General features: G+C 42.0%; 2 protein-coding genes across 2 annotated transcripts in view; one reads left to right on the top strand and one right to left on the bottom strand.

The window, feature by feature from the left end:
• Positions 1–25,604, top strand: part of LOC140075314 (carboxypeptidase O-like) — a 48,330-nt gene extending 22,726 nt beyond the window's left edge. The window contains exons 4-11 of the mRNA XM_072121023.1: positions 13,325–13,436; positions 14,340–14,441; positions 16,228–16,332; positions 17,312–17,422; positions 19,269–19,359; positions 22,843–23,045; positions 23,926–24,010; positions 25,296–25,604. Coding sequence (XP_071977124.1) covers positions 13,325–13,436; positions 14,340–14,441; positions 16,228–16,332; positions 17,312–17,422; positions 19,269–19,359; positions 22,843–23,045; positions 23,926–24,010; positions 25,296–25,567 — 1,081 coding nt within the window. The 3' untranslated portion in view covers positions 25,568–25,604. The remainder of the gene's footprint in view (positions 1–13,324; positions 13,437–14,339; positions 14,442–16,227; positions 16,333–17,311; positions 17,423–19,268; positions 19,360–22,842; positions 23,046–23,925; positions 24,011–25,295) is intronic.
• Positions 1,596–3,102, bottom strand: LOC140075313 (uncharacterized). The gene is made up of 2 exons (XM_072121022.1): positions 3,086–3,102; positions 1,596–3,054 (listed from the first exon to the last, which is right to left on the bottom strand). Coding segments are annotated over exons 1-2 (1,446 nt in total). The 5' UTR covers positions 3,088–3,102; the 3' UTR covers positions 1,596–1,610.
• Positions 25,605–25,905: the final 301 nt, after the last annotated feature.

Raw genomic sequence — 25,905 nt, 5'->3', positions numbered from 1 at the left:
CAAGAGTAGTATCCAATAGGACGTTGTCTCCCGTCATGTTGTTGCGCCAGGACGCCAGTTGCATGTCCTTCACTTTCAGAAACAAACAGGTTGAAGGGCTGGGTATAGTCTGGAAGTCCCAAAGCATGCGCTCTGGAAATGGCCATCTTCAGTTGGTGATGACAGTCTTGTAGATATGGGAGGACCAGAGGTGAAGCACCTTGTGGTCCTCCTGACTTTAAACAGTCATACAAGGGTTGCATAAGCCTGGATGCATCCGGAATCCATTGTCTGCAGTAGGTGATGAGTCCCAAGAAAGACTGGAGTTGGTTAATGGTGGAAGGAAATGGTAATTTGGCAATGGCCGATTTCCTGTCTTCGGTGAGGTGTCTGGCCCCTTGAGAGACACAATGTCCAAGGAAAATGACCTTTGCGTGACACCATTGAACTTTATCCTTGGAAACTTTGCAGTTGGCTGTAGAGAGGAACAGTAGGAGAGACAATTGCTCCAGCAGTTGTTTGGAGTCAGCACAGAGGAGAAGATCATCCACATACTGTAGGAGAGTAACTTGTGAATGCTCAGCAATCCAGGGAAACAACACAGTCTTCATAGCCTGAGTAAATTGGTTAGGGCTGTTCTGGGCACCCTGTGGGCACCTTGTCCAAGTGAGTTGGCTTCCACAGGAGGTAAAGGCAAACAGATAACGGCACTCCGGGTGTAAGGGTACACTGAAGAAGGCATTAGCAAGATCGATGACCGTGAAAACCTTCGCAGAGGGTGGAATGCTGGCCAGCAAAGTGTTGGGGTTGGGTACCACCGGAGTTTCCAATACAGTAGCTGCATTGATTGCTCTGAGGTCCTGGACTAACCTGTACTTGGGTGGTGACCCCTTGGGGGTCTTCTTCTGGACAGGAAATAATGGGGTGTTGCAGGAAGAGGTACAGTAGACCAAAACACCTTGCTTGACAAGGGCCTGAATCTGGGTGGAGAGGCCTTGTTCTTGAGCCATTTTCAGAGGATACTGAGGTATCCTCGGGGGCTGAGCCCCCTCTTTTAGATATACCATCACTGGGGGGACTGGTAGAAGTCCTACGTCATCAGGTCCAGTTGACCAGAGTGAGGAAGGGAGTTGGGCTGAGACCCGGTCCGGGACTCCATAGAGGGAATCAGGTTGATGAATTTGCTGAAGCATCAGAGGGAGAGCTTTAAATACACATCTGTCCATAGTTCCCTCTTCTGACCTGGGGTCATGTAATTCAAGTTGAAGACCTTGGGGGGTATAATTGATAGAAGCTCTGAGACATTGGAGAAGGTCTGCCCCCAAGAGGTTGACGGGACAAGTATCTGAGACCAGGAAGCGAGCCATGACATCAGGGAAAGGTCCAACGGGTACAGGAATAGTGAGGGGAGACTCAACAGTGGTGCCAGTAATGCCAATACAGGACAAGAAGTCATCAGACAGTTCCACAGTATTTGGGAGGTTAGGTGAGGAGATAACCGAAGTGGCCGCCCCTGTGTCCACTAGAAATCTCGTGGGGTGTCCGTCCACTGGGAGGACAATGGATCCACAAGCTGTTTTAGGGTAAAGCTTTGAAGCGTTTGTAAAGCAGGGCACAGGTTGGCCTGAACTTCATAATTTGTGGGGAGATCCTGAATCCTGTGGTCTTGGTTCTTGGTACCTTTGGTCCTGGTATCTGGGTTCATCATGTGATCCTCTATAGTCATCAGGTCTGGGTCCATTCCGGAACCCTCTATCGTCATCAGATCTGGCTCTATTCTGGGACCCTCTATAATCATCAGACCTGGGTCCACTTTGGCGCGGTCTGTAGTCATCTCGGGGGCGTTGACCAGGTCTGAACCTGCAGTCTCTTCTGACATGGCCTTGTCTTCCACAATTCCAGCAGGTCGGGCGAGGTCTCTGGTCGCTGAATCCAAAGGGCCCTTGCTGTTGTGGTGTCTGCCACGGATAAGATGCATGGGGTACTGGTGGCTGAGGGTAGTAGTTGACAGGCATAGGTGGGCCTGTAGGGGCTTGCTGTACCATAATAGGGGCAGGGACCGGTTCTTCATCTGAGTCGCTGTCCATTGAAGTGGTGGTCATCAGCATCACTTTCTTTTTCTTCTTGTCTTTCTCCTTATGTTGAGCTTTCTGGAATCCTTTGATTATGGTTACAGCATCCTTGAATCCTGCGGATAGGATTTCTGGACGAGTGGCAAGAACTTTGTCTCTAAGTTCATCTTGGAGGCCCTCCACTAGGGCCTTTACAAGCATATGGGCTTGGATCTTATTGTGAAGGGTGAATCCAAGATCCTCAAACTGTTGAGACAGTCTGGTGGAGTACCTGTCCACCGGTTCATCCTTTTCTTGTTGGACGTCCTGGATAGAACCTGCCTGGTCGGTGAGGCATTCCTGTGCCCATGTCTTCATCTGGGAACAGAACTCCAACCCCGACTGGTAACTGTCCTGGTCCGGTACTGCCGAGGCGTCCAGGTACTTCAGGATGACCTGCAGATAAGTGTCAGGAGTTTTAACAGTAACCATATTGTAAAGATCCCTCCAGGTGGCACCATAGATCTGGCGGTTCTGCTCCAACTTCCGCAGAAACTGCATAGGGTGTTTATCCGGGTCTGGGAGTTTACTGATGATAGTGTCCAGTTGCGTGGGTGTGAAAGCCACGTACCTTGTAGGTTCACTGGTGAGGGTCTTGCTCTTCAGGGGAGCTTCTACCGTGACAGTAGTCATGTTTAGGTCAGGGAGCGTAGGAACACTGGGTGTGATTGTGGTTTTCTTCATCTGGGACTGCAGGGTCTTCACTATGGATGGAGACTTGGTCACTATAAGCACTTTTGTGAGGGTTATTGATGATTGTGTGATGATATACTCTTTGATAGTCCTGAGATGCGCTTGAATGCACTCTGTCAAAGGGTATCCGTATGATCCTGAAGAGATGAGTGGCAGGGCTATGGTGCGGCGCGGCATGTAACGGACAGATGCTTGGTCAGCAGCGGCCAGGGACCGGAAGATCACAGTTCTGAGAGCGGCAGCACAATCTTCAGGGCTGGCCCCATCCCACCTAGGGTTTACAGCATGTATTATAATATCACATGGGAGGGCCCCAGCGGCTGTGAGGGCAACACCCCCCACTGGGAGAGCGCCGGAGTCACTAGTGATCAGATCAGAATCTTGCTGTATGCCTTGGCCTCCTTCTCGGACTATCTGTCTGGCTAGTCCTTCATCATGCTTCAGGTGTGGATTAGCAGGGTTGACTATGGCTCCCACCCTGAGTGTGGTAATGTCACCTATCCCCCCCGTGACGATAACTTGCGTGTTCTGCAATGTGTCAAGACAGATCGTGTATTTAGGATTCCACTGTTCGGTAGTTTGCTGTCCACACTGTTCCTCTGTCCCCCCCTGGGGTGCCTGTGGGGTAAGCAGTGGAGGCTGAAGGGACTTGGTGTGTGAAGGTTTGGTAGAGAGTTGGGCCCCAGACTTGGAAGGGTCAGTTGGGTCAGTTTCCCACTCATCTCCGCTGTCTGCTATAGCGGCACGTCTATCTTGTAAGCGATTATAGAGTGGGGACTCTTGCAAAATTTCAGGGGTTATCTGGACTTGAGGGGCCGGCTGATCCTGGTCGCGCTTTTTGTGAGCACGGGTGTCTTTCTGGACTACAAACAGACCTAGCGCCTGTGAGGGGTGAGATGAACTTTCTTCCGAAGCGCTTGGGCCTTGGTAGTAGGCCCCGGAAGAAGTGAGAAGTGGATACAGTGGCTGCACCTGGGCCTCTGCAGGAGTACCAAGATGGCCGCTGCAGGAAGTGGGGCATGCCCCACTTCCTCCGGATTTGGGGGTGTGTCTATGTGGGCGTGGAGCACCACACTAACGACAAGTCTCCACCCCATCCGGGTTCTGAATTCCACATACGTCACATGTCCACCCTTCCGGACTTGAACCGGCGCCATTATAGGGCGGTGGCGCCCCAGAAGGAGCTGCGGCCATTTTAGATACATTTTTTCCATTACAATTTTTAACACTTTGTGATTCACATTTTACATATCCGTAAATCATTTCTGCCCCTTCACTGCCACCTTCTCCTTTCACCTCCGACCAACCTTCTTCCTTCAACTTCTTCGCTACCCTAAAGTGGGCTTGTGCGGAGTCTAACAGCCCCTTGTCCTCTAAGGACCCTTTACTACCATGTAAGATGGTCTTCCACAGTGTGGGCTGTAATCTCCCTGACCTTGGCTGTTCTACAAACTTGTACAAATCTTTTGCATATTTCACATATTTCTTTCCTTCTCTCCGCTCCACTATCTGAATTGCCGTCTGTGCCCCCGGGGGGAGGCTGTGTTCCTTTCTCATGAGACGTAACATTTGGTCTAACTAAATAGAGTACTATGTTGGCGTGGCCACTCGCTCAACACAGCGATCCCCGTTAAATCAAAATCCTTTCCACACGTGCGCCACGGTGTTACTCTGTCCTAACCAATATACAGGCTAACACGGTGGTCTGGTCCCCAACCAGAATAACGGTATCCACTACGGTACTCTATGCAGGTAACTCTCCTAGTGAGAAGTTCCTACTGGGTTATACTCCCTACTCGCCTAATTTCAGGCTTAGACACCCGTCATGGCGTATTTCTCTACTCTGACGGCCGATGTCACTAGACATTACTTAGTTACGTCTCTAAATATTCTTTTCCTGATCACAATACAACTTTAAATAACCAGACGGCAACGCACAAATTTACTTTCACTGTCCGGGCAGAAATTATCAGAGTGACTGATGGAGCGGGGGTGGTGTTTGAAAACGAAACTAAATCGTCTTCCTTGCTGTGTCACGGTTCTGAGCGTAGCGCTGAGACAAAGAGGAGCCCACCACTCAGACAGTCACCCCGCAGACCCGTAGAGTCCGGAGACTACTACCTCACGCCCTCGGATACACAGATAAGTACTATATATATATTATATACATAGACTTACCGTGTTCCTGTGAGATTGATCAGATCTCCCCCGGGAGCGTCAGGGGTCATCCACCGGGTGTTAGTGCGGGTCCCCGGGGGCTCAGAGGCTCAGGCCACGCCCCACGTTGGGCGCCAATTTGTCAGGGTCGTAATCGACAATTAACCGGTCCAGTCAGTCACCTCCAAATTAGATAGAGCAAGTGTGCACGATTTCAAGATAAAATCTGAAATAAGATTATTCAGGTTTTAATCTTAAGCAAGCTCTGCACTCTAGCTTTCATGACAGCAAGATTGACTTTATTTCCGTGTTTGTAGCTTTTATACAGAAGAGAGAAAGGTGTGGTTATACATCATAGTGGGCAAGGGTTAAGCAAATTTGTCTAGCATCCGATGTGCCCTGGTTGGTCAGTTCCAGTATCTGGACAGATAATGTCCTGGGCATTGAGTTTCGATATGAGGGATGAAGCCTTCTTGGAATCAGGAATGTTGTTCTCTTCCTGGATATAAGGTGTTGGCTGTGTGGATGCCGGCGCCATCTTAAGTATATACACTGACGTATGCCGGGGAAGCATATGTCCGGCACCATGGAGAGGGGGATGGGTGACCCCTACCCTCTCCATATAGAAACACGACCCTCGGCCCATAAAATAGGAAAAGTAAGGACATGTCCTATCTTTTCCCCATGTACGGAGTGGTACGGTACCACGCGTGTATGGCACCGTATCATGCGGTCGTATAAATGCAGCCATAGGCGACCCTATCTAGGGAAAAAAAAATATAAGAGGAACTTATCTACCGTCATTTTCTTTTCCCACAGTGAAATTATATAACCTATTGTACTCCTCAAAAGAGGAAAAAAATGAGGCAAAACTATAACATCCAGATAAGAATGAAATATATTACAATCTTTATTAACATTGATACATGTCACAACACATAAACATGGTTAAATACATAAAGATATTACAATGATGGTGCACAGAGAAAAGAGCAGTCATGCCTGGATGTAAGTAGTATAGAAAAGGACTGGTAAGAATGAAGGATCAAGATTAGAGATGAGCGAGCACTAAAATGCTCGGGTACTCGTTGTTCGAGACGAACTTTTCCCGATGCTCGAGTGCTCGTCTCGAATAACGAGCCCCATTGAAGTTAATGGGAGACTCGAGCATTTTTCAAGGGGACCAAGGCTCTGCACAGGGAAGCTTGGCCAAACACCTGGAAACCTCAGAAAAGGATGGAAACTGTAATGATGGCTCGGGGATACAGGGGCAACAAACCAGACAGTGAGCCCTAAGTCTGAGCCCCCCAATGCTGTCACCTGCCTACTTGCCTCCGGTATCCTATTGATACGGGACAACCACGAAGACGATCCCTTCCTAGGCCACAGTGCAGACAAAGAACACGACAAAAAAACAATACACACAGGTAGCGAAGTCAGGTAAACCGGGTCACAACGGAGAGAGCAATATATAAGCAGAATCAGAAAGCGAAAGCCGAGGTAAGTAACGAAAGCCAAAGTCAGAATGCCAGAGAAGTCAATGTAAGAACAAAACGCTGAAAGGACTGGGGAGCTGAAAATACGAGTATTACCAGCGCTGGGGAACCTGTGCTGGGAAGTAATATAGGTGACTGGGGAACCTCCCCTCAAGGTGACTGGAGGAGAGATCTGTCAATCACAGCAGGCTAACTGTTGCTAGACTGCAGGGAAGCGGGTGTGGTGCAACAATCAACCCTGCAGCAATCTCAGTCCCATTTCACACACAGGAACACTGAACAACCTCAACGCCTTCTAAGCCGTATACCGCGGACAGAAGACGATACAGGCAAAGACGTAACAGAAACACCACGGAAATGGACAGGAAACAGCAGGGGCAGCATGCATGGATGCCTCTGAGGCTGCTTAAACGCACCATTATGCCAAAATTATGGGCAACAGCATGGCCATGACAGAGTGACAGAATGAAGCTAGATAGCATCTAAAACATCCAATAATTGACCCTGACACTATAGGGGACGGCATGCAGAGGCAGCGGCAGCAGCGGCAAGCTAGAGAGTGTCTTGGCAACATACCCCAAATGGACTCAGGCTTAAAACCAATGGGTAGCAGAGAGGAACCAAAGGAGGTGAGCAAGAAGCGCTCAAATAATATCGGTAAATGATAAAAGTTTGCCAGTATATTTTGTGGATTACACAGCAGGGTGGCGACAAAGTTAACAAGTTTGATGTGGAAGCCATGAAAACAACCCAAAATTCTGCCTGACACAGCTCGTTTGATAAGGGGACCATGTATGGAGGCAGTGAACTAGTAGTAGATTAAAGGTGCTGCAGTTAAAACTATGTTAGTTGGATCTTGGGATGGAGCTGGCGCTCCGCTGCCAGGCGAGCTTTCGCCAATCCAAGCTCCTGTCTCTAGGCTACTCCCCAAACAGCACTTCTAAGAACCTTTTGTATAAGATCAAGTGTAGTAGCGTTCTTATAAGTTTAGGATATGGCGGATGAATGTAAACAGATGCGCAAGAAGCGCTGAAATAATATCGGTAAATGATAAAAGTTTGCCAGTATATTTTGTGGATTACACAGCAGGGTGGCAACAAAGTTAACAAGTTTGTTGTGGAAGCCATGAAAACAACCCAAAATTCTGCCTGACACAGCTCGTTTGATAAGGGGACCATGTATGCCTACAGTTCATGCCAGTCGCTGCACTGGCTGCCAGTCTCCTTTCGAATACAGTTTAAAATAATAACCCTCATCCATAAAGCTCTGTATAATGCTGCACCCCCCTACCTCTCCTCTCTTATCTCAGTCTATCGCCCAACCCGTGCTCTTAGATCTGCCAGTGATCTTAGATTAACCTCTACCCTAGTGCGGACCTCCCACTCGCGTCTCCAAGACTTCTCTAGAGCTGCACCAATTCTATGGAATGCTCTGCCCCGGACTATCAGACTAATACCTAACCTCCAAAGTTTCAAACGTGCTCTTAAAACCCATTTCTTTAGGCAAGCCTATAACACTCATTAACTGCATGAAGTTTTAACTCTTCTACTAACCCGTCCTGTGTCGTCCTCCCATCTGTTATCCAGCAACCAACAGGCACCAGACTTCTCTGCAGTCCCATTCACCCTGGACCTGGTATATAAGATGACGGCTGAGTGGTTCAAGCGACAGCAATTCCATTTATTATATTTTGTTCTATTCCCTAAGAAGAATGGCTTGACCATTAAATATTCTTTTACCTCGTGTTACCCCATCATCTTCATAAACCGTAAGCTCTGGCGAGCAGGGACCTCACTCCTGTTGTTCCATACAAATGTTGTGCTCTGTTACATTACATTTGTATTTGTTTCCTATGATTTGTAAAGCGCTACGGAATATGATGGCGCTATATAAATAAAGATTATTATTATTATTATTATGGAGGCAGTGAACTAGTAGTAGATTAAAGGTGCTGCAGTTAAAACTATGTTAGTTGGATCTTGGGATGGAGCTGGCGCTCCGCTTCCAGGCGAGCTTTCGCCAATCCAAGCCCCTTTCTCTAGGCTACTCCCCAAACAGCACTTCTAAGAACCTTTTGTATAAGATCAAGTGTAGTAGCGTTCTTATAAGTTTGGGATATGGCGGGTGAGGGGAATGTAAACAGATGCGCAAGAAGCGCTGAAATAATATCGGTAAATGATAAAAGTTTGCCAGTATATTTTGTGGATTACACAGCAGGGTGGCGACAAAGTTAACAAGTTTGATGTGGAATGCCCTGTAATAGCTCTTGGGCGGTGTGCCTTTTATCGCCTAGGCTCAGCAGTTTGAACACCGCCTGCTGTCGCTTAGCGACGGCACTGCTGCTGTGCCTAGAGCTAGCGACTAATGGCGCCATGCCCACGGATGGTAGTTCGGAGGAGGAGGTGGAGGAGGGGTGGGAGGAGGAGGAGGCATAGTAGGCCTGAAAGACCTGGACCGAGGTAGGCCCCGCAATCCTCGGCGTCGGCAGTATATGACCAGCCGCAGGGTCAGACTCGGTCCCAGCCTCCACCAAGTTAACCCAATGTGCCGTCAGCGATATATAGTGGCCCTGCCCGGCAGCACTCGTCCACGTGTCCGTGGTCAGGTGGACCTTGTCAGAAACGGCGTTGGTCAGGGCACGGATGATGTTGTCTGACACGTGCTGGTGCAGGGCTGGGACGGCACATCGGGAAAAGTATTGGCGGCTGGGGACCGAATACCGAGGGGCGGCCGCCGCCATGAGGTTGCAAAAGGCCTCGGTCTCTACTAGCCTATAGGGCAGCATCTCCAGGCTAAGCAATCTGGAGATGTGGACATTAAGGGCTTCTTTTACCCCTGAGGAAGTCTCCAGTTGGAGACGTAACGCGTGGGGAGCCCTCCACCTCCTGACCACTTTACCACCCTGTTTGTATGCTGCTATTTTACTGGCTTATTGCCAGGTTATCTGTATTTTGCACTAGGGTTACCTGTATTGAATGTATACTATGATTGCATTGTAGGCATCCATTTACCTAGCATTTACTTCTATGGCAGCTTGATATATGCATTTGCACTTTATACCTGTTTTTTCAATACTTAGGGGTGGCTTGGGTATATTTTGCCCATTCAGGAGGTGTCTTGTTTCTGCACCAACTACAGTGCACAACATGGTAGAGAATTGTATGCACTTCGGTACAATTTTAATTGATTTTAGATATGTGTTTGTGTTCAGTGTTTGATACAAATAAAATTTGTTATGTTTTTCTGAACCCATTATGTCAGTGACACACTGCTTTTTCTGGCTTTTTGACATTAAGAACTTGGGCGTGCGGGTGGGTTGCACTATATTTCCGTTTCCGCTCCAGCGTCTGGGGTATGGAGAGCTGAACGCTGGTGGATGCTGTGGAGGATCATGGAGGCGACGATGGGGTTTTTGTGCCAGGGTCCTGGGCAGGGGGCTGACTATCAGCTGACACAGGGGAAGGAGCAGTGGTGTGCACGGCCGGAGGTGAACGGGCTTGGTGCCACTGAGTGGGGTGTTTAGCATTCATATGCCTGCGCATACTGGTGGTAGTTAAGCTAGTAGTGGTGGAACCCCTGCTGATCCTGGTTTGGCAAAGGTTGCACACCACAGTCCGTCGGTCATCCGGTGTTTCCTTAAAGAACCTCCAGACTTCTGAAAATCTAGCCCTCGCCGCGGGAGCCCTCCCCACAGGAGCTTCACTACGTGACACATTTGGCGCTGATGCACCTGCTCTGGCCCTGCCTCTCCGTCTGGCCCCACCACTGCCTCTTCCAACCTGTTCTGGTCGAGGACTCTCCTCCGTCTCAGAAGCTCTGTGTTCACCCGGCCTCTCAACCCAGCTTGGGTCTGTCACCTCATCATCCTCCGATCCCTCAGTCTGCTCCCCCCTCGGACTTCCTGCCCTGACAACAACTTCACCACTGTCTGACAACCGTGTCTCCTCATCGTCGGACACCTCTTTACACACTTCTTCCACTACGTCAAGAAGGTCATCATCACCCACAGACTGCGACTGGTGGAAAACCTGGGCATCGGAAAATTGCTCAGCAGCAACCGGACAAGTGGTTTGTGACTGTGGGAAGGGTCCAGAAAACAGTTCCTCAGAGTATGCCGGTTCAAATGCCAAATTTTCCTGGGAGGGGGCAGGAGGCTGAGGTGCAAGAGCTGGAGGAGTGCCGATTTCGGTGACATGGGTGGACTGCGTGGAAGACTGACTGGTGGACAAATTGCTTGAAGCATTGTCGGCAATCCACGACATCACCTGTTCGCACTGTTCTGGCCTCAACAGTGCTCTACCACGAGTCCCAGTAACTTCAGACATGAACCTAGGGAGTGTAGCTCTGCGGCGTTCCCCTGCTCCCTCATCAGCAGCTGGTGTCTCACCCCGCCCAGGACCACGGCCTCTGACCCCTGCAGTAGTTGGACGCCCACGTCCCCGCCCTCGTCTTCTACCCCTAGCCCTCGGGTTAAACATTTTGAAAATTAAAGTTCTAACTTTAATTTTTTTTTAACTTTTTTTGTGTTTGTGTTTTTTAGTTTTTAAAACCAAACGATGCTATCCTATAGTTACGAAAAAATAAACATAAAATAAAAAGAAACTGGCAGACTGTGCCTAATTGAAATCAAACCCCTAATAAATTTTCCCACCTCGGTCTTTGCGATGGATATGTGCGTCACTAAGCGCTAAACACAACGGTCGCAAGTCTTACTACAAATTCCTCACAATATGGTAGTAGATGCACTACAGCAAGGACAGCCACCAGCAGATCAACCAGAAATAAAATATATATAACGCTATTGTAGGCCTAAGTAAGCCGTTTGGATTCTCCTATGGCTATTTTCTAGCCAAGTATGAAAGCACACTGCTATGCCAGATGAGATGACGCTGAGTTCTGAAAAAATAAACGTAAAATAAAAAGTAAATGGCAGACTGTGCCTAATTGAAATCAAACCCCTAATAAATTTTCCCACTTCGGTCTTTGCGATGGATATGTGCGTCACTAAGCGCTAAACACAACGGTCGCAAGTCTCACTACAAATTCCTCACAATATGGTAGTAGATGCACTACAGCAAGGACAGCCACCAGCAGATCAACCAGAAATAAAATATATATAACGCTATTGTAGGCCTAAGTAAGCCGTTTGGATTCTCCTATGGCTATTTTCTAGCCAAGTATGAAAGCACACTGCTATGCCATATGAGATGACGCTGAGTTATGAAAAAATAAACGTAAAATAAAAAGTAAATGGCAGACTGTGCCTAATTGAAATCAAACCCCTAATAAATTTTCCCACTTCGGTCTTTGCGATGGATATGTGCGTCACTAAGCGCTAAACACAACGGTCGCAAGTCTCACTACAAATTCCTCACAATATGGTAGTAGATGCACTACAGCAAGGACAGCCACCAGCAGATCAACCAGAAATAAAATATATAACGCTATTGTAGGCCTAAGTAAGCCGTTTGGATTCTCCTATGGCTATTTTCTAGCCAAGTATGAAAGCACACTGCTATGCCAGATGAGATGATGCTGAGTTATGAAAAAATAAACGTAAAATAAAAAGTAAATGGCAGACTGTGCCTAATTGAAATCAAACCCCTAATAAATTTTCCCACTTCGGTCTTTGCGATGGATATGTGCGTCACTAAGCGCTAAACACAACGGTCGCAAGTCTCACTACAAATTCCTCACAATATGGTAGTAGATGCACTACAGCAAGGACAGCCACCAGCAGATCAACCAGAAATAAAATATATAACGCTATTGTAGGCCTAAGTAAGCCGTTTGGATTCTCCTATGGCTATTTTCTAGCCAAGTATGAAAGCACACTGCTATGCCAGATGAGATGACGCTGAGTTATGAAAAAATAAACGTAAAATAAAAAGTAAATGGCAGACTGTGCCTAATTGAAATCAAACCCCTAATAAATTTTCCCACTTTGGTGTTGGAGGTGGATATGTGTGTCACTAAGAGCTAAACACAACGGTAGCAAGTCCCCCTGCAAATTCCTCACAATATGGTACTAGCTGCAAATAAAAAAAAAAAATGTATAACGTTATTGTAGCCCTAAGAAGGGCTGTTGGGTTCTTGTAGAATCACTCCTGCCTAACACTATTCTAATAGAACAGCCTAACGCTTTCCCTGACCAGCAGCAGCTCTCTCCCTAGCGGCATCCAGACACAGAATGATCCGAGCAGCGCAGGCAGGGGCTAGTCTATTCCAGGGTCACCTGATCTGGCCAGCCAACCACTGCTATCGACGTGTAAGGGTACCACGTCATGCTGGGTGGAGTGCAGAGTCTCCTGGCGTGTGATTGGCTCTGTTTCTGGCCGCCAAAAAGCAAAACGGCGGGAGATGCCATTTTCTCGAGCGGGCGAAGTATTCGTCCGAGCAACGAGCAGTTTCGAGTACGCTAATGCTCGAACGGGCATCAAGCTCGGACGAGTATGTTCGCTCATCTCTAATCAAGATCCATTAACTGTGGTGACCTAATAGTTTCTGCACAGCAAAAAAGCCCATGCCATGTGAGATAATAGAGTGACACATGTAAAAATACCAGTCCTTACCAGGTATAGAGTGTGGTGAGATCCGATGTCCGGGGATGACTGCATCCACAGTGAAATTAGCATTCCCCCTTCTTGTAACCATTGAGGTCACAGACTGGCTATAGTAGTCACGTAAACCAGCAGAAGGTGCCAACAAAAGTCTTAGGGGTTGAACCCCAAAAATGGAGAGCTTGAGGAAGAATAGCCCCTTTAATTTTTTTACTTGCCCAGGCTAGGAAGCAAATACAAGCACAATATGCAATTATGCAAAGTGGACTGTGCAATGAAAATCATCCAAAAATGGTTTAATCATTCTATGGATTTTGTTTTTTTTTAGTGTTCTGATAGAAGATGTACAAATACTTGTAAATGAGCAATTTGTTGCTCAGGACAGACATAAGAGATCATTGTCATCATTTGACTATACAAAATATCATCCAATGAATGAGGTAAGAAAGGGAATATTTGTTATATAATATCATGGGATGGATTTTATTACGGTATATTTTATAAGGAGAAAATACAAAAAATACTGAAAAAAGTATACAAATGTAAGTCGGAACTGTATATTTTATAATTGTAGGTCCAGAAAAAAATGTTTTGGTCTCAATTGGTGACAATTGGATTTTAAATTAACAAGAAAGCTTAATTGCAGACATCTTTGATAACTGTTATAACTGTTTATTGTAGCCTAGGGCTACAGTACAGTAAATTACCAAGATCCAGAGGTCCGTTTGTAACTAGAGGTCGTCTGTAAGTCGGGTGTTCTTAAGTAGGGGACTGACTGTATTGTAATATCTTTTTTTATTAAAATGTTTGATGCAAATAAACAAATAAAAGTTCTGAGTAAAGAAATCACAAAAATGGTTAATAGTAAGATAATAATTGAAGGAAATCTTCAAAATCAAGCATGATAAACCAGGTAACACAGGACGTTCTGATTGTACAAGTGATGAGGGAGCAGGAGCAAGGTTGAGACAGTTTAACAGTCTGTTAAGCCAAATCAAAAAGAAGCAAGGGTAGGCTTATTAGCATATTTTAGACTGAGACTGTAGATAACAGATACAAGAATATTACCAGTCACAGTGCCAGGATCTATGAGTAAGTGCCCCCTAGTGTTTCATGCTAGTGTTTCAACACTAAAGCATTATAGGTTTTGATTATTCCTGCAGCAACAGATAAAAACATATATATAACTTTATTTTCTTGGAACTGTTAAAAATAATGATGTGGCTATATTGATCCTCTTTGGCCTAGTCAAGAAATATTTATTGATAAAAATGGTAAAAAAAAATCAATTTTCATACAACCTTGAAGTTTAATGTTTTCTTATGATTGTTTCTGGTTTAAAGATCTATGAATGGATGGATCAAATCAAAGAAGCACATAAAGATCTAGTGACAATGCATTATTTGGGATCAACTTATGAGACAAGACCCATTTACTATTTTAAGGTGTGGTAATTTAAAGTAAACTTGAGTTCTCTGAAGCAATTTTCTTAAGCATTTAAAGCATTTATATCTTGTTTTATACATTTTATCTCCCAGTCATTTAGTGTTTAGTAATTGAAAATTATGGGACTAAAACAAAAAATAAGCGTTGTCATGGCCAACTCTAGCCATTTTGCGATGCCTGTGATGGGAAACTGAAATAACACCCCCTTCACTTTCAAAAAAAAATGCTTAGCCCTCATCGTGTCCTATATTCAACCAAATGAATTTACAAGTTGTCACAAGTGGGAACAAAGTGTCCCCCTAAATCCTCAGAGTGAATTGAATACCACTGTGTATACTTGAACATCTCTCCATTGACGTTCATGAGATGACCTTTGTGGCGGCTTTATACAGAATTATCCATTACACAAATTGCTAGGACAGCTGGCAGTCAAACCCCAGGTACCTGACATTTAACCCATCAGCTGTGCATAAGTCTCTTTTGTGTGACAAATCCTTTACTAAAGAACACAAGTGTATTATAATTTAATAGTACTATTAAGTACTGAGCCAGTCTAATGGAAGAGACATAATCAATCCAGCAAAAGGCACATCCACAAACAGACTTGGTTCTAGATGTCAGACCAGGCAAGTAAAATCAGTTATACTCTGCAATGTGCCTGCTGTCTAGGGCCTGTCTATAGCAGATAAACCACCTTGATAAGGGTTAGTCCAGCAACTGGAAGCTGCTAACAGACCATGTAAGACCCTGGAAAGTGTTAGGGAGAACTTGCTTTCCGCTTGAAGCTGCTTATAAATGGAGCAAAAAGGTAGAAGAGATAGCGCTCAAATAGTTACAAAGAATTGTTCAGTCCAAACCCACAAATAAAATATCATCATGAGGAAAGCAAGCAGCAGCTCAAGCACTCAATACCGTAACCACTGCCCCATAGTTGGGAATTGGATCTTTACATGCTGTTCACATTCCAAACCATGTCTATAACTACATGTATCTCTAGTTTTAAAGCACACACAATCAAAACCATGATAGGTTTTGAAAGATTCACATCTTAAAAATGTACTAGCTTCTGCAGTAACTCAGCGCCTTCAAAATGACTTTTCTCAGAAAAATTGTGATTTTTTTTTACCCTAAATAAAAAGAGTAATAGAAAGGATATTTCCTATTGAACCGGAAATGCTGTTAAAAGGTTCAAACAATGATGAATCTCCTGACATCCTGTGTGATTTCTCTCACTGTGTTATGTCCTAATATATCCAGTGTGCATAGAGCAATGACTACTTGACTGGATGGAGCTGCTCCCCACCCATGCAACGAATTAGGTTAAAATTGTATGTCGATTGTTATGGCCAATACATGTTTAACAATGGCCTCTATCCATTTTTTTTTGTTATGAAAACAAAATTGTTGATAGAACATTTTTTGAGAGAGACGAACATTAGGTTTTGCTTTCTCTATTCGGCAGCTCTGCCTAAACCGGATATGATGCCTGATTGGCTGCAGAACAGCTAATCCGGCATCTTTACATTTCTATAACCTAGGCATGGCTGCGAATGGTCAGGTGGACACCTAAGGGGCGTACAGCTGACGAATCAAGCAACATTTCCAGGTTAGGCAGAGCTACCGAAAAGAGGACACCAAACCTAAAGTTTGGGTCCTACATCTATTTTACCTAATATGATTCTACTGTAACAAATATTAAAAGTTACTTTATAATAGTATCAAACAACTATTTAATTAATTACAATTTCAGATAAAATAACTTTCTTTTGATTTACGATTTTATAGATAAGCTTGCCGTCTAATAGAAAAAAGAAAATTGTTTGGATGGATTGCGGAATTCATGCTCGTGAATGGATCTCCGTAGCATTTTGTCAGTGGTTTATTAGAGAAGTATGTGATTATTTATTAAAACATCTTTATTCCAGATTTACTTTGCTTTAGGTGTCAATTTACTTCACTTAAATGATCATTGCCATCAAATTAGTAATTATTATTCATGATCCTACTATACATGAAGACTTGTGGTGATAATATATAAAGAAATGAAAAGATCCTATGATTTTATTTTCTTTAAAGGAAACCTACCAGTTCAAATGGTAGGTGTAAGCTGTAAGTACCGAGCATCAACTCAGGGTGAGCAGGGGCCAGAGCTTACTTTAGTTAGTGTTATTAACCACTGTATCACGGTTTTAACACTTTTTAAAGTTTATAGCAGAAGCAGCTTCGGCGCTGTAGGGGTGTAGCTCATTGGCCTCCTGGGGTCCCCCATTGTACCTATCATCATGCTTACGGGTAAGGACTAAATTGATTTTGTGCACAGTGGGAGCCGGAAGGTACCTCCGGTCCCCACTTCACATAGGACTTAATTAAGGATTTACTCCTCTATCCATGTTCCCGTCTGCATTATTTACTATATATTAGACTTTCTTGTCTATATACTATTACTTACCTTTAGGTTCTGGGGTGTCTGCAGGGCGCTTATGTTTTTCGTGGTTGCCCCAATTTCCATCAGGGGCTATTTGTTTCCCCTTATTTCTTTCCCTATTATGTGGTATCTTTTTGCATATTGTGTATTATTCTAACAATAAAATATACTATGAATTTTAATTTCTGATGGCTTTTTTCAGCTCTCTTTTGGGTTGTAGATCAGATATTGGTTGAGAGTTGCAGTGATATAGTATCTAACGAGGCTCCCTTTTCTTTTTTGGTTTTTCCTTTAAAGGGAACCTGTCACCAGGGACATCATTGTGTGTTTTATGTTAACCAGCTTCCTGACAAATTTGTTTGTTTAGTCCCAGCAGTTGGCTTTGGTTTGCATGCACTTCAAAAAACAACATGTGACTTATTAAACTTAACCTTTATATTACAGATCCTTCAACATCACAGCCATAATCCTGTAATACATAAAGCTCTGAAGCACATAGACTTTTATATTGTCCCTGTCTTCAATATTGATGGTTTTGTTTATTCTTGGACTACGGTAAGAACCTAAGAACCGACATTATACACTCCTATGCTTATATAATAATGATATGATTTTTAACATTTAGTTCACTTTTTGGACCTTTTGTATTACATCTGCACATAAATATATTTTCATCCATGAAATTTTTAACTGGTTAAAAATACAATGCAAATGTTCCTGGCACACTCTGCCTTAACCATTTAGTGTTCTGTGTGCAGAATCAGATATGAAGCTCTCCTGAGTTTGACCCTAAAACACATAGAGACCCCCTCCCCCTCTACATCCCACATATTGTTCCCCACCACTGCATTTCTACATAAATATGAGGTTGTGTATAATGAGGTTCTGCAGCAGCTGAGATATGTAATAGACCCAGGACACAATTGTGGATCACGTCAGTAATAAATGTGGATCAATAAATTGTGGATCACGTCAATATTTTTTTACTGATGTGATCCACAATTTATTGATCCACATTTATTACTAACGTGATCCACAATTGTATTAAAGTGTTTTCCCTCTTTTTCCCAGTGTATATAAGTGCATTGTCTTGCGAAACAATTTGAATGTTCAGTCCGAATCAGTCGGATCGTCCAACGGCCCAGGCCCGATTTCTTTTGCATAAAAGCGCAGCTGTGCCACAATCCGATCCTGTGCGACACAATCTCCAGTTAAATAACTGTCCCAGTGGCGCAATTCCCAAAAACACCAAGTGTTTTTATTATCTTCTACCATTGTGGAGAAGAATAACAGAGACCGTCAGTAGATGGAAACCTCTCCCCTACCACTATTTTTCATAGATTTAGACACAGGACCGTAACTGGTGCAGTCACTTTTAACAGAAAAACATGTGCAGCAATCAACTTTATTTTTACAGCTATTAATACAGTAGATGCGATGTAAGGAAACCTTCTGCAAAACTCCCATCTACTGCTGGTCTCCATTAGTTTCCTCCATAATAGAAAAAGATAATGTAAATCCCCATGGAAAACAGAAGACCTGTGGGTGGAGGGGTATAAATTATAACATGAGCCAGGATGGTCACCAAAAGACCTTTTTTGAAGCTATAATTTGGGGCAATGTTTGTGTTAAATAAGTAAATTATGTTGTTTTACCTTTTATTTCTATCTCCGTTTATGAATTACTAAGTAAGCTTCTTATTATATTATTATGAATACATTAATTGTTAAAAATAACCTTAAGGACCAGCCTTTTTAGGCTTAAAAAAAATCTACCGTAAAAATCAAAATCCAGGCACTGTTACTTTGGTAATCTTCTTATATTTGTAATCTTGTAATCCCCAACCTTCTAAGTTAAAATTTTATAATTAATGTAATGAGCCTGGAAGGTTCTGGTTGGTGTTTCCAGAGCCCCACAGTGCTGTACTTTATAGGCTGTTACAATGCGCAGAGCAGGTCTCCCCTCCCCTGCACTTCCTGGTACTGATAGATTACACAGGCAAAAGGAGGAGTCAGAGAACAGGGATTTGGGTGAGACATGTTTTGCTCATGACCTGTGAATCTGCAGTACTGAGGGGCTCTGGTAACACCCCCAGAGAGCTTCTGGCTCATTAGAATAATTTTAAAAGTTGAATTTAGAAGGAAGGAGGCCATGAATAACAAATATAAGATTTTTTTTTTTTTTGAGAGGGTGAACAGAGTAGAATTTTTTAATGTACTGTTTTCAGCATTACAGAGTTGTTTGCATATTGTACATATTTATATTATGCTCTTTTTTAATTCCAGTTTGTAAAGGACATGGGAATACTTTATTATGTTTAAATATTGTGTGTATATATAGACAGTAAAAATCTATGTTTCTTTCAATAAGATGTTGATTTTATATTTTGTTTTGTTTTTAGGATCGACTATGGAGAAAATCTCGCTCACCATATGAAAATGGAATGTGTCATGGTGTGGATCTCAACAGAAATTTTGATTCAAACTGGTGCAGTAAGTTTAAGCTAATACTATTTTGCTAAATGGACATGCACAAAATATTATCTTATCAATGGAAAGCATTAACAAACCAGCCTACCTTTACATGTACATAATGTACATCTATTTAATTATTTTTTTTCAAATTACTGAAAAATGTAATCCAATTGTATTCTGTAACTATTCTAAACTGTAAACTACATGTGTTTTTTTTATAAAACAGCCCAGTGAAACAAGATAAAATAAAACAAGAAAAACTGAAACAAGAAAAGTATTCAGGCCCTTGGCTCAGTATTGAGCAGAAGCCCCTTTTTGAGTCAGTGCAGCAATGAGTCTTCTTGGGAATGATGCAACACGTTTGTCACACCTGGATTTGGGGATCCTCTGCCATTGTTCTTTGCAGATCATCTCTAGTTCCCTTAGTTTGGATGGTGAACGTTGGGGGAAGCCATTTTCAAGTCTCTCCAGAGATGCTAAACTAGGTTTGGGCCAGGCAAGAACAGTCACAGAGTTGTTGTGAAGCCACTGCTTTGTTATTTGGGATTGTATTTAGCAGGTGATGAGCAGTACCTGGTTTTATCCACTTTTACTGCTTACAATTAATACCAAATAGTTTAATCAACACCAAAAGTCTAATCAGACCAGAAAATCTTATTTCTCGTCGTCTGGGAGTCATTCATGTGTTTTATCGCAAACTGTTTGTAAGCTTTTATATATTTTGCAGGAGGAGAGGCTTCTGTTGGCAGACTAAGTTATGGCAAGAACAGTGCACACTTTACAAGTGCCTATTGGTTCTTGGAACTACAGAATGTTTGGTTCGACTGCCCCAATAGTTATTGCAAAAGAGTACATACTTAGCAAGTTTCTAATTGTTCTTGGAAATACAGTATAATCGGGTTCACTGTTCCTTCAGTTGTTGCAAAATACATTGCATACTTTGGCAGTACCTGTTCATTTTTGGAATGACAGTATATTGAAGTTAAACATCATTTCAGTTATTGCAAAAAGCAGTGCATACTTCAGTCCAGTTTCTAATTCTTTGCGGAAATACTGTTTTTAGGGGTTCATAATCCTCCTTAGTTATTGCAAAATACAGTACAGGCTCCACCAGCTTCTATGTGTCCCTTCACATATAGAGTATTGGTGTTCACATTCCGCTGCGTTATAGCACAATATACAGTGCATACTGTCAGTTTCTGTTTGTGGAAATAAAAATCTGAAGCAAAACGTTACCGGCAGTGGCATCATCACGTCCTTGTGCTATGGTTTCACATTGATTTCCTCCTTTTTATCACTTTGTGGTTGATTCTCAATGTCAGCTTTTTTTTTTATAAAGGGGGAAATACTCTTCTAGCCAGTATGTTTCACTTTTCTAAATCAAGACTTCCAATTGAATACAATCATTTCTAAACCATAGGATTTAAAAGATTTAAAAATCTTACTAATAACATAAATACCAAAAAAATAGACAGAAAAAAGGGAAATCCATGCCAATAATAATCTTATAAAATAGAGAAACTTTATTGATAACAAATTAATTCTTTAAAATGTTCTAAAAAATTCCAGGAGAGACAATGCATGAACAACCCAGGTAAGGGTACACAGCTGTATATAGAGTAGTGCAAAGGGAGCGCTGCTCCTGATGGCAGTAATGTGTACTGCACCACATAACAAAAACTCATGCCCAGACACAGACGTTAAGCAAATAAATACTACAAATAAACATGCAGTTATTTGAAAAAGTATCAGACCCAAACAAGGATAAAAATCCTTGAAAGGGAGATCCCGTGGACCACAGTACCTGGTGTTCAGCCCCCGACACGCGTTTCAACCCGCTGCTCTTTCTCAAGGGGTGCTTTCCTTGTTTGGGTCTGATACTTTTTCAAATAACTGCATTTTTATTTGTAGTATTTATTTGCTTAACTTCTGTGTCTGGGCATGAGTTTCTGTTATACACTACTGCCATTAGGAGCAGCGCTCCCTTTGCTCTACTCTATATACAGCTGTGTACCCTTACCTGGGTTGTTCATGCATTGTCTCTCCTGGAATTTTTGAAAGAACATTTTAAAGAATTAATTTGTTATCAATAAAGTTTCTCTATTTTATAAGATTATTATTGGCATGGATTTCTCCTTTTTTTGTCTATTTTTTTGGTATTTATTCAATAATTGTGAAGGCCACCTCTGACCACTCTGGCATATTGGAGTTACCTTTATGATCACGTCTTAAGTGACCTCTGTTATTGTTAGTACTGTTAATCGTTGTTGTGTTGTTCTGTTATTTTGAGTTCTTACTAATAACATATACTGAAAAAGTAAAACTCTTTTAAAGTTTGAAAATAATTCCTTTTTATATTCCTTTCCATTATATGAGTGTCTCTAGAGGAAATGTTTTCCAAGTACTTTAGTATTTTATATCTAAAAATTTACCAAAATAACTATTCTGCTTATAGAGAAAATGAGGCTACTTGACTATTGGCTACTGGAGGCTGCGTGACTATTGGCTACAGGGGGTTGTGTAACTATTGGCCTGGGGGGGGGCTGTCTTTTGTCTAATTTGGACAGCATAACTGTTGGTTACAGGGACTGTGTGAGTATTTGCTATTTGGGGCTGTGTGACTGTTTTGCTACCAGAAAGGACTGGGATCTGCATTTTTGAGCAACCTACAGTGATGCACTATCCCAGTTCATAAAATGAACACTTACATTCACGTTTTATGACAAATAAATTGGGATTAAACTTTTGGAAAAATTTGGCAAACCAGGCTGAATCAAATTTTTTTAAAAGTTTGTTCATCTCTAGTCACGATAAATACTTCTAATTGAGAATACACCTTTATTCTACCTCCTACAGTTACTATTAATTTAAGAGCAACTGGGTTCAAACAATTAAAGTAGCACATTCCAGCAAATACTTGATAATGTTTGTATGATGAAAAGTTACTACATACAACAGGAAGCTTCAGTGTTTACTTCCTGTAGATAAACATCAGTCCATGGTCATGTGATGTCACAAAGGTGTGTGGCTCTTTAGAATCGACAGTGTAGACAAAGCTGTGTGATACTATCATGAGTGGTGGTGGTAAGGGGTTTAAAGGTACTATATGCAATAATCTAGGTGGTAATGGTGCCATGCGTAACATTGTTTATGTATGTAAGATTTCAAGATCTTTGTTTTTTGTACCATATATACCTTTTTGTATAAAAATAAAAATTTTTTAAAGGAAAAAAAAAAAAAGCTGTGTGATACTAAAGAGCTGTGCACCTGTGTGACATCACATGACCATGGATCATTGTTTATTTGCAGAAGGTAAGCAGAGATATTGTATAATACTATAAAGAATTGATACAGAAAGTAAACTGGAAAATTGAATAACTGTTTGTTACACAAACAATTTTAATTATTTGCTGGAATGTGGATAAAGTAGACAACCCCTCTAAGTTACATGGTACTGTATGAGCTCTTTTTCAGTTTCTGAATTTTTATGTTTTCATCTAGCAATTGGTGCCTCAAAAAACTGCAGCAGCATCACATTCTGTGGATCTAGACCTGCATCAGAACCAGAGGTTCAGTCTTTGTCACGTTTAGTAAGCAGCCTCAAATCTGATATGCTGGCTTTCTTAACAATGCACTCATATGGGCAACTCATTCTCCTTCCTTATGGTTACACCCAAGAACCATCAGTAAACCATAATGAACAGGTGAGAAATCATCCATTTTTAATAATTGAATTATTAGTTGTATTTTTTTTTTCACTGAGATTCTTTTGTCAGGTCAACTTATCTTTTCCAAATTGCAGTTTCTTCTAGTTTTGGATGTTGCATGATCCTTAGCACTTGTCACATGTTATCTTGTTATATTTATTTGCATTGCCTCTCTGGAACAAGAATGTAGGTTCATGTATTATCATACCATGGGTGGGTACTGTCATTTTGATTTATTTTTTAATTGGATGTAAGAACATGATTTATTTTGGGCAACAGTGACTGACATGCTCTTAGATACTATAGCCAGTGTCACCTGTCATTGAGAAATGTCTAGGTATAATTACCTGATTTTGACAACTTGCTACACCACAGCATACCCTATTTGCTAATATTTTCTCCCATGGTTTTTGAGGAATGTATCCAAACACATTCTTTGTTCTTATTTATGATGTGTGTTTTTATTGTTATACAAATTTTGGCAAAAAAAAAATAACATGTACAACTTGTGCAGTGATCTCTTCGCTGCCTTCTTTAAGGTGATACTAGAAGTTTTTCAGAACACTCCCCTCGTGCCACTGAGGCCACTAAATAACCACAATAGGTCTTCTGGCTTCCTTACACTAACTGCCTGGCCAGCGAACAGACTACTGCAATGCTAGAACTGGGAGCCACATCAGTGTAAAAATACATTAATAGAATTTTTTTTTTTTTTGTTACCCATGCATCCTTTTAATTTTCCAGGATGCATGGAAAACCTGTTTAAAGATAACTAGGTCTACCACATTCTATCCATGACATGCATATTAAGGCCACAGGAACATTATTAACAGTTTTTTTTAAATAAAATGTCTGAATTTCAAATATTGTTTTACAGTTGTCAGTTGGACAGGTGGCAGCTTCTAAAATTGCAGAAAAGCACGGTATGCAGTATAAAGTTGGATCTGCATCTCACATACTATGTAAGTAAACTAGACAGAAAGGTTTGTACCTTGTAAATATACCTTGCATTCATTTATTAGGTATAATAAATGTTGTCTGTAGTTTATATTATGAAAGAAGGGCACAAGTATACAATGGATATTTTCTCATCTCAAACTGTTTACTGAGACAAAATTAAACAACAGTGGTGAATATACCTGCACAAAAATTCAAATATATCGATACATTTTCATATGACATTGAGCGTCATTAACAGATTGACAGATTGACAACAACATCTCATGCTGTACAGGTCATTGAGGCTCGGGGTGCAGAGTTAAGAGCTTCTACAGGGTGACACAGTTGATCCCTAAGGTTTATAATGGAATTCAGCTCCAGAGAAAGTACAGGCCATCCATTCGAGGGACTCCAGTCTCCAGCAGTTGCTCCCTACTGATAAACAACCTTGATGAGCTGGTGCATTGTTATCCATGAAGATGACTAATACAAATAAAAAAGAGAAGATCAAACTCCCATAGAGTAGTAGAACAACCAAATGTAATAAAAAAAAACCTAGAGGTTTCCCAGATCCCAAAGGGTGAAAGGTTATCTGATGCAGGCTAAAGGGTTAGCCTATAGTAAGAGTGGTCATAGATCCTGGAAGTTGGAATCCAGTGAAAGGTAATGAGTGAAGAACAAAAATTAGGACTCATAACTGCCACGTTAGAAGCCAGATGCCACCGGTCACCAGTTTCCTGAATTAAATGAGAGACAAAAATAAAATTTAAACGGAATTAAACTTATAAGGCATTCTGCGTTTGTAACCTGCAAATGTGCCACAATAGCAGGTCCAAAATCAGCAAAATAACTACAGGCAGTTCCCGGGTTACGTACAAGATCTTAAGTTGAATTAGTATGTAAGTCGAACTGTATATTTTATCATTGTAACCCCAGCCAGATTGTTTTGGTCTTTGTGACAATTGTATGATAAAAATGTTGATTTGTCATAAGAACCTGGATTAGTAATAAAGCTTCATTACAGACACCTGTGATAACTGTTAAAGCTGTTTATTGTAGCCCAGGACTAAAGTACAGTAAGTTACCAAATTCCAGAGGTCCATTTGTAACTAGTGGTCGTCTGTAAGTCGGGTGTTCTTAAGTAGGGGACCGCCTGTATTGTATATATGTATTGATTCCAAAATGGGCCTATGCTAACAGTTATGTTCTGTGTGTTTAGCATGTGAACACCACTAGTTTAAGCTGTTTTTACTACTGTTGGTAAAAAAGTATAGGGTGTTATACTTAAACTTGATTATTTTTCAACAGATTTTAACTCTGGTTCATCAAGGGATTGGGCTAAGGACCTAGGAATTCCTTTTTCATTTACATTTGAGCTCCGAGATAATGGAACTTATGGATTTGTTCTTCCTGAAGACCAGATTGAACCTACATGTGAAGAAGTTATGGATGGGATCTTATCCATCGTTGACTATCTTAATGAAAAACATTTTAATAGTGCATTAAGCATTTTCTCTGGCACTTTGTGGATGAATATGAGCTTTTCAATTGTCATTGGTACATACTTTTCTCTATATTGATATGACTGAAAATAAACATCACGCTGCTGGCATTAGATATCAATGTTATTGTTTCCATGACTACCTACTATCAGCTAGTGTAATGGTGTCAATATTCACTTAACATAAATAAGGAAAATAGAAGGAAAGATAGAGATGTTAAGTGTATAAAGTGATGTTACTTGTGGGGGGGGGGGGTTATATTACATAATTCTATGGGGCACTTCAAAACTACATTGGTCACCAAAAATATACCTTTTTTAAAATCTCTTGAAAATCTTAGAACTCACTCCTGAAACTTTAAACCTTCTCACATGCATGAAAAAAAGGAAACTTAAAAAAAAATATAGAAGTAGAAA

Source organism: Engystomops pustulosus, chromosome 8, assembly GCF_040894005.1.
Source record: "Engystomops pustulosus chromosome 8, aEngPut4.maternal, whole genome shotgun sequence".
In the NCBI taxonomy this organism is placed as follows: domain Eukaryota; kingdom Metazoa; phylum Chordata; class Amphibia; order Anura; family Leptodactylidae; genus Engystomops; species Engystomops pustulosus.
The sequence above is the reverse complement of the archived record's forward strand: the minus strand, read 5'-3'. Positions and strand labels throughout refer to the sequence as shown.